Source organism: Megalops cyprinoides, chromosome 1 (assembly GCF_013368585.1).
Source record: "Megalops cyprinoides isolate fMegCyp1 chromosome 1, fMegCyp1.pri, whole genome shotgun sequence".
NCBI lineage: Eukaryota > Metazoa > Chordata > Actinopteri > Elopiformes > Megalopidae > Megalops > Megalops cyprinoides.
Window position 1 is genome coordinate 15,064,176 of NC_050583.1, and position 9,540 is coordinate 15,073,715.

The window sequence follows — 9,540 nt, forward strand, 5'->3', positions numbered from 1 at the left end:
GGAATGTTCCGAATTGCGACTGTTCGATCTTGTGTGATTTCCCTCTTCCCTTGTGAGATCTTTTGTCCAAGATACACCACTGCTTGCTGTGCAATCTGTGCTTTTTCCAAACTTGCTTTGTGTCCTTTCCCATACAGGTAATCCAAGAGGGCCGCCACATCTTTGTCGTGTTCTTCTTCCGTCACTGACGCAATCAAGATGTCGTCCACATACTGAATCACTTCAGACGTGATTGACGGCACGTCCTCTGAGGTCAAATGTCTTCGTAGAGCTTGGTGGTACAAAGTGGGGCTGTTGTGCAGGCCCTGAGGCAGCCGTTCCCACTTGTATTGTTGCCCATCTACTGTGAAGGCCAGCCAGTCTTGCGATTCAGGAGACAATTTCACTGTCCAATACGCATTCACCATGTCAATCACAGTGAACCATTGATGTTCCGGCTTCAGCGTATTGAAGATCATGGACGGATCTGCCACAAGCGGTGTCAGCTTGTCAATGGTCTCATTCGCCTTCCGATAATCGACAGTCAGTCTCCACGTGCCGTTGGCTTTCTTCACAGGCCATACAGGGCTGTTGGATGCACTTTGAGTCTTCTTCAAGATGCCCTGTTTTTCAAGCTCATTGACGATTGGCCTTATCCCTGCTATTGCTTCTCTGCTGATGGGGTATTGTCGTGTGCATGGAGGCGGTTTCCCAGTAAGTGTGACAGGTTCCATATCCAGGAGGCCACAGTCGTTCTTGCCCTGTGCCCAGATTGGATGCTGTGCCAATTCTGGCTTCTGCAGTTTTCTCAAATTCCATGTCACTTTTCCTTCCGAGAAGGTCAGACTGGAGTTCAGTTGCAGCAATACATCCATTCCCAGTAATGGTTGCGTCACCTTTCCAACCCACAGACTGACGATGATCTCTGCCGGTCCCACTGTCACTGATAGGGGTTGTGTCTGTCTTAATAGGAACCTTTCTCCTCCAGCACCACAAGCTATCTGTGTCTTGTTTGTCACAGGTAATGCACATCCATTCAAATGTGAAGCGGGTATCACAGTCAATTCAGCTCCCGTGTCCAAAAGGAAATCAATTTCAATTATCCGATTAATTGTTGCACACACATGAAGTCCGTCGTTCCGTTGTTCAATTGCCGCTGCGAGGGGTTGCATGGAGGGGGCTACTCGTTTCCCGAAATCAGGTCCAGGAGTTCTTTCTTTTTGTCTCCACTCAAGTTCTTGAATCTCTGCATCAAGTTGTCTTCAGCATCCTTATGCTGTGGACCGTTGCCTTTTCGGTTTCCCGTGCGGCATTCTCTAGCCCAATGTCCGTACTTCCCACACTTCCTGCAGGCTCCTGTCTTGCCCTTCTGATTCTTCTGCTTCTGTGCAGCCACATTGCGGATCTTGCATTCAAGATCTGTTTCCACTCTTCTTGCTGCTGTCACCAGGTCTTCAAATGTTGTGCGGTTATCTTCCCATCCAGGCGTGCTCAACTTGACCGCCTTCCGCACTTCAGGTAACAGGCCTTGCATGAATGTTGCCTTCAGTGGGCCATTCGCATTCCCTCCGATGTTCCGTTCATTGAGGCCTTCTATTCCAGAATGTCTCAGGAACAGCTTGGAAAACCGGTCTGAGTAGTCATCAATTGCTTCTCCGGCTTTCTGGATGCAGGCAGCAATTTTTCCCCAATCTGTTGTTGCTCTTGTAGCTCGTTGGATCCACAGACGAATTGCTTCCCAGGCATTACCCAAATTCTGTCTATCATCTCCCAATGCTGTTTCAACTTGTTCCAATTTAAAAGTGGACCGCAAATACGCCGTACTCATTGCCACCATTGTCTCAAAATCAACATCGGGCGCAGCTCTCCCACCCTTCTCAGTAGTAGGAATCTGCTCCGTTTTGTCAGCACCAGGTTCAGAGTTTCCCTGAGCACCCGCCATTATCATTAATCTCAGGCTGTTGTCACACCAGTGCTAGTTCTCTCACTAGGAAAACTCAGATGTCTTTTACACACTACTCTCCTCCTCCCGGAGAGTTTCACTCCGTCGGTTGTTTGAATAGAGCTCTTTATCCAAACACCGTAAACCACAAGATATATACACACACACTCACTCGCTCACTGTCGACAGTACAAAAACACATAAAACAAATAAAACACATCAACGTCTAGACAGCTCTTCCGTTCCCTGACGGGCTTCTACAGATCTATTTCAAACTGTAGGAATATCGCGATCTTCCGTGACAAGGCACGTGCATCCACGAATTCAAGCGTACACATACAAATGCCAATTTTCCACCAGTGTACCCTTACTCGTAGGATATCCGCTATAGCGCTCTCCCAAAGGAGCTATGCATTTAACCGGTCACTACAGACTCTTTTTCTCTGCAGTCAAGGTGCACCACACACTTTGCAGTTTGCAAATTTTCTTTCACCCTCGTGTACACATCAAACATACAATGATTACAGCTCCCTCATTGTAGGCACGTATCTTCACAGTTCTTTGTCTAACTGTTAGCCTTTACTTATAGTGTTACATGTACTCTGTAAATGTCTCGGTTCTTTCCGGAACCCAGCAAGGTAAGGAAAGGGGCTCACCAATTGTTAGAGAAGATCAACAGATGTTGAAAGCGCGCAAGTGTCTTCTCTTCACTTTCTGGCAGGATCTCTCCTTTTCCTCGTGGATCCGAGTCACGGCACCAAGTTGTTGGCTCTTGGTGAATTGATGTTCTCGCAAGCTAACTAATAAACTGTTACACAAAGAACTTCAGTCTGGAGCGTGGTCGAAGATGAGGTAGAAACAGGTTTTATTGATGGTCTTCAATACAGCAAGACTTCATACATGAAGGTCGGCTTCAGGTACTACACGCACTAAGTCTCACTTAGAGTCTTAAGCCTTGCACACTCGTCCTCACGCTCAGTCTGTCTCTAGTGCGGCTAGGTAATTCTCGCACCCACACCTAGATATATGTACACGACTCTGGTCCGTGCCACGTTGTTGTTGCGTTGCTTCTGTACTAAACAAAGAACAAAGAACATCTTATACCATCCCTGAGCTGTCCAGAGTGGTTAATTATAACTGTCCTTGCATCGCCTAGAGTCTGGCGCCTAATTGGAAAAACATTGCTTCTGAAGGTATCTCTAGATTGATAAGGAGTACACTCTGACCCAACTCCTCTTTGTCACAGACACTGACAAGGGAGGCAGAGTGGGAGAAAGTTCAGCCGGGTAGAGAACCCCTATATCACCTAAGAACAAAACCTTTATTATAAAAGAAGCTTCTAGGAACTGAGGTACCTTGGTTGTGCTGATCATCCCAAATGGTTAAACATGTCATGACTAACCTAATACTGAACTACAGCTACATGAGTGATTTCTACAGCTATATGAGTGCTCGAAATCATAGGCCTCACCGTTGGGACGGCCTTGTGCCACGTACACACTTTCAGTGTGCCTTGTGTGCATGATTAGTTCAACATAGCAGCATCTCTTGGAAAGTAGGCCACAGGTCACAACTCCGTGAGCGGCCTAAAAACTACACAGTCACATTATACACTGTGCATACTAATTCCACCAAACTAATCAGTCTACCAATATAATGAGCACTAAATAATCACCACTATTCTTCAGTACATAGCATTTACAACCCGTGATCACCCATGACTTACGAGATTCCTGTCTGTTTTGAGAGTACAGCACTGGATACCTGCTAAGACATTTGTGAACATTAAGTAGCTGAAAGTGGCTGTTATTGCATTGACACATATGCTGTTAGCATTTTGTACTTTGAACAGACATGCTGTTTTGAAAATATATCACTTTTCAGTTCATTTAACCTGACAAACTCTTCTATTCTCAGTGTCAGTTTTAGTGCATTGTTATGAGGATTGTCAAAGGAAGGTCAGAAATCATGTTTATAATGTGAAACAGAGGTAAGAACCAATTTCATTTTCTCACTAAATCTTTGCTAATGAGGTAATATTTACTAATATTAACTTAAATATTTACACAGCAAAGGAACTTCATACAATTTCCACCAAATAAATCTGTAATCCGAGGTAGTGACAAAATGCTATTACATCTGTGACACAGCAGCAGTATCTTTGCTGTAAATATTGTTTTAGATGGTGCTAATGAGAGCTTATTACTCTAGAGGGAGAAAGCGCAGAAGAGTCAATGTCAGAAATGTCGGTTCATGGTTCAGTCTCTCCTCATGGTAAGTATGACTTAAGACTTTAAAAAAATGGAATGTTGTCAACGTTATGTTATTTCTGTTGCACAGCTGGGATATCAGAACAAGTTCTTTAAAATCACTAAAAAAGGAGCAGGTGGCAAATGCACCAGTGATGTTCATGAGCTTGTTCTGCAAACGCACCTAGTGATGTTCATGAGCTTGTTCTGCAAATGCACCTAGTGATGTTCATGAGCTTGTTCTGCAAATGCACCTAGTGATGCTCATGAGCTTGTTCTGCAAATGCACCTAGTGATGTTCATGAGCTTGTTCTGCAAATGCACCTAGTGATGCTCATGAGCTTGTTCTGTGCTCTCAAAGGCAGTAATCCAGTAAAGACCACATTTTATGGTGAATGGAGTATGTGCTCTTGTTAGGTTAGTCAAAAATCTTCTCCATTCATCTATTTCTTCCACAGGGGGGGACACTTGCTCCATCTCAGAGCTGAGGATTGTCCTGCTGGGTCGTAGCTGGGCAGGGAAGAGTTCAGCAGGAAACACCATCCTGGGCAGAGAAGAGTTCACATCTGTGGGAAAGTGTAGCATGCAAGGAAGAGAGGAGGGTGTGAAAAAAGTGGGTGAAGTAGCTGGGAGACAGGTGACTGTGGTGGATGTGCAGGGCTGGAATAGATACTCTGCACAAGAGATTATAGAAAGAACTCTGCAGAGCGTATCACTGTGTTCCCCAGGACCCCACGCCTTCCTTCTGGTCATCGATGTTTTCAGCATGTACACAGAAGATGACAGGAGATCTATGGAGAAATGCCTGAGAGTCCTGGGTGAGACAGTCTGGAATCACACAATAGTGCTGTTCACCTTTGGGGACAAACTGGAAAACTCAACCGTTGAGCAGCATATTGAAAGAGGAGGGGAGTCACTCCAGTGGATTGTTAAGGAATGTGGTAACAGGTATCATGTACTCAACAACAGGACTCATAGTGTGTCTCAAGTCACAATGCTGCTGGAGAAAATAGAGAAAATGGTGGCAGAGAATGGTGGCTGTTACCCTTCCGCTGATATCAAACAGCTTTCTGAGACAGAGATGAAACGTTGCATTGAAACACTGGAGGAAGAGATGGAGATAACCAGGATGCAAGCTGCAATGTGCTCCTGGGTTAAGTCGAATAAGTCTCACAAACAAAGTGAGTTATGTTGCCATTTCTGATCCTATTACGGCCATCATTATTGAGGACAGGTTTAGAAATCTTTCGTGTAAACCATAAGAATTCAAATTTACCTTAGTGTGTGCTCAAAATGTGGGTGCTGTGGCTAATGTTAAACCAAAGAGAATCTCAGTCTTTCAAAATATAGTCTTGCTGTGGAGAAAAGGAAAGGGAACAATTTTTGTAACAAACACATTCTGAGCAGGAAGTGCTGTAGTCTACACTGCTCACAGTAGGTGCTGGTTTACATCTGAGACAATCTAATGATTCCATGGGAGAAAGGGCCAATATTACACTTTCCCTAATAAATCTATAAATGTTAAAATAGGAAGTATTGTGTCAGATAGCAATTATTGCTAGACTCTTTGTAAAAAATAATATGTTTTTTATGCTAATCATTTAATTAATATGAGACAGAAGAATATTTGTAATGGTACTCAATTGAACTATCTTACATTTCTCCACATTTTAGCACTTGCTGGGTAGCCAAGCTGCATTGCACTGGCCCACAAGCATGAGAAAGATTTGGTACAATGCAATGGTTGCCACATTTCTCAGTTTGGTCATTTCCATTTTCACAGAAAACAAAAACAAAATGGGGATTAGCTTCAGTGAGTTGACAGCTTGTAGGAATTATGTGATTCCTATTAGCCTATTCACAATACAAAAAATGTAGGCCTGACTCCAGAAACCCTTTCTTTTGCTCAAGATTTCTTTTATACTCCAACAGGGGAGACATCCTCTGTCTCAGAGCTGAGGATTGTCCTGCTGGGTCGTAGCTGGGCAGGGAAGACTTCAGCAGGAAACACCATCCTGGGCAGAGAAGAGTTCACATCTGTGGGAAAGCGTAGCATGCAAGGAAGAGAGGAGGGTGTGAAAAAAGTGGGTGAAGTAGCCGGGAGACAGGTGACCGTGGTGGACACGCAGGGCTGGTGTGGATACTCTGCACAAGAGATTATAGAAAGAACTCTGCAGAGCATATCACTGTGTTCCCCAGGACCCCACGCCTTCCTTCTGGTTATTGATGTTTTCACCATGTTCACAGAAGATGACAGGAGATCTATGGAGAAATGCCTGAGAGTCCTGGGTGAGACAGTCTGGAGTTACACAATAGTGCTGTTCACCTTTGGGGACAAACTGGAAAACTCAACCATTGAGCAGCACATTGAAAGAGGAGGGGAGTCACTCCAGTGGCTTCTTAGGAAATGTGGTAACAGGTATCATGTACTCAACAACAGGAAAAGAGGTAGTAGATCTCAAGTCACAACGCTGCTGGAGAAAATAGAAAAGATGGTAGCAGAGAACGGTGGCTGCTCAGCTGATATCAAACAGTTTTTCAATGACGAGATGAAACAAGCGATTGAAACACTGGAAGAAGAGATGGCGATAACCAAGACACCATCTGCGTGGGAGTGGGCTCAAAAAGACTGTAAGTTATTTTGCCTTTACAGATTCTGTTATACCCAAAATTAATGACCCATAGTCATAGATGCTATTCACGTACAGTATGTGCTGTGTTGGGTTGTAATGTCACACTAGCAGCATTGCTCTGGCTCACAAGGATGAAAAAGAGCATGTACAAAGTCTGATGTGGCTGTGACCACTGGGTTTTTGTATTTTTTCGACAAAATAAGTAGATTGTCTTCCGCAAATCGTATCCAAATTGAAAAAAATACTATTAGCATGCTGTCATTTGTAAACACGCACTGTAAAATGTAATGGATCTGTTCTTTAATGTTTTCACATGAGAACTTTCGTATTTTCTGCTTAGCAGACATCCTGAAACGCCGTAGTATGGAGTGGAACAAGCCTAATCGTGAGTGTGACTTAAAGCTCTGTCATTCACCATGTGTGACTGATACTCCGTCTTTTCTCAACACTAGTATAATTAATCAGATAAATCCCTCCCTGTCCAACTCCAGTGATGGGTGGTAAGTGTTTTGGTGTGCTGTGCATCACTGTGATATCCAGGAAACGCGCTGAATCCCTTCAATGTATTATTGTTATTGCTGTAAGCAGTAGTAGTAGCAGTATTGAAGTTCCAAATAAAATTTTTGGGGGGAGAATTTTCAGACAATGCCTGCACAATTAACGAATCTGACAATCGGGTCCCATCCGTGACTATGAAAATGCCACTTACCACTTCCTTTCCATATCAGCTGTTCATGGCATCCCTCCTCCATCCCACCATTCCCCCTTTCTTTTCCCTGTTCATGATGTCCAAACAGGGGGTGAACAACCTTGTCGGGCTCCAAGTCAAAAATAAGCACCACTGTACTTGCATGAATTGCAACCTTTACACTTGGATTGTATGTGAATTCATATCCAATCTATTATTATTATTACTATTATTATTATTATTAATAATAATAATAATACGCTTAGTGTGTGTGGTTTGTGTTTTTGTTTCAGTGAGTGAAGATTGGGAAATGAATGGAATAGGAAAGCGCAATAATACCTTGGATTCAGGAAGAGGGTCTTTGTACAGTCTACAAAGTATTCAGGAGTGTGGCACTGAGAGAGACCAAGACCAACAATCCTGAAACCGCCCTTGGAGAGGAGGAGCTGTGTTCATTACCTTCTCAGCTATGCCCTCTGCCTTCTGTTAGTTGGGTGACTAAGAAGACTGAAAAAGACAGGATAACCTGGAGAAAATGGATGACATGTGACACATTTTACATCATATTCACTCTGGTAGCATTGTTTTCATTTTGCTCTCTTTGTACTCTAATCCTGACAGACCTGGCTCTCTCAGTGCTCTCAGAAAGCTTCTTTTGTACCTCAGTTATATCATTTAAATTACTAATCAAGGATTTTTTTTATGCTTTATACAATTAATCTACTCTATGTACATTAGAATGCTGTTTGGATTATATCATTGTCTATGTTTGATCAGGAACTATGTGATTTTGCTTTTGTGAAAATTAATTACTGTATTTATTTCAATCAAATATGTATAGGCATAATTGATTTAGTATACAATATCATCAAAAAGCACTTCACAATGAAAAGAACAAAATTATGAGTAGTGGATTAAATAATCAATCTGTCATCAAAGCAATAAATGACTAAAGATATTTGAAAATGTTTGTATCACAGGAGGACCTGATGATCTGTAGATTGTACTAGACTGACAGGTCAACTAGATGGTAGGTGTCTGTCATGCTGTATGCTGTTGCTGAATTTAGCACATAAAACTATATTCTACAGAATTGATGTGTTTTTAATTAGGGATGTGAGAAATGATGTGTATATAACTGAACAACTCACAATACTATTTTTATCCAGGGCTGTTTTCCCATCCATGAATAACAGAGCCCTGAATATTTAATATAATAAATAAACTATCATGAATGAGTGATCTTGGCTATTGTTTGAGTCACATTTTGTCATCTACTACTTGTTATCACTATATAGTTACTTACTTCTCTGAGTGTCACTGAGTAAATGCTAAGCAAGCATACAATCCTTACAAAGCAAATGTTCAAAAGTGCCTACATTATGGTCATGTGAGTAGCTGTACATACAGAAAATGACATACCATGGCTCCTGAATGGTAACTGAAGGAAATTTCAGACCTGAACTTTGCGTATGAGAGTGCTGCACTCTGTATTCAAATATGTATAATAAACCACAGTAGTTTTGATTGGTAAACCCGTGTCCATCTGAATTTATAACTGTACTCATTTGCTGTAAAGCTCCAAGGGAAGAAATTTCTCCCAAAAGAGCCACGTGGTCTAGGTTTGAAACCACACTTGGTATCTGAAGACAATGACTAGGAGCTTACAGCGGTGGATAGAGGTGTGCAGGTCTGCCAGAGTCCCCTCATCACAGTGCTCTTGAGCTGTCCCTCTGCCATCTTATCTCTAGATCTATGTGGCACTCTCCTTCCTGTCCAGGGTTTATAGACACCCTCCACAACAACGTGACCACGTTTAGTGCCACCTAACTAAAATTCCAAGCTCTATATCAGACCCAGGCAAATTGTTTTCAACCTTTTCTGTACTTCTCAACCTTCCCTCTTCTCTACCCGCCCCTACCCTCTCTGCGGATGACTTTGCAGACCACTGGAGCAAGGACATTGCAGACATTTGCAGTTCTTTCCAGACATCACAGCCCTCCCCTTGCTCCTCTATACTACAATCTCATTCTACCAACCAACCTTCCT

General features: G+C 42.8%; 1 protein-coding gene across 3 annotated transcripts; it reads left to right on the top strand.

The window, feature by feature from the left end:
* The first annotated feature begins 3,835 nt into the window (after positions 1-3,835).
* Positions 3,836-8,102, top strand: LOC118790971 (GTPase IMAP family member 8-like). 3 transcript variants are annotated; one of them, XM_036548166.1, is made up of 7 exons: positions 3,836-3,911; positions 4,133-4,195; positions 4,629-5,351; positions 6,103-6,801; positions 7,144-7,188; positions 7,601-7,681; positions 7,785-7,822. In XM_036548166.1, exons 2-6 carry the CDS (start codon positions 4,156-4,158, stop codon positions 7,636-7,638), a joined length of 1,545 nt encoding a protein of 514 aa, XP_036404059.1. In that variant the 5' UTR covers positions 3,836-3,911; positions 4,133-4,155; the 3' UTR covers positions 7,639-7,681; positions 7,785-7,822. The 3 variants fall into 3 exon arrangements, with proteins under 3 accessions (XP_036404059.1, XP_036404042.1, XP_036404051.1); XM_036548149.1 differs by lacking the exon at positions 7,601-7,681 and having other exon boundaries at positions 7,785-8,102; XM_036548158.1 differs by lacking the exon at positions 7,601-7,681 and having other exon boundaries at positions 7,147-7,188; positions 7,785-8,102.
* Positions 8,103-9,540: the final 1,438 nt, after the last annotated feature.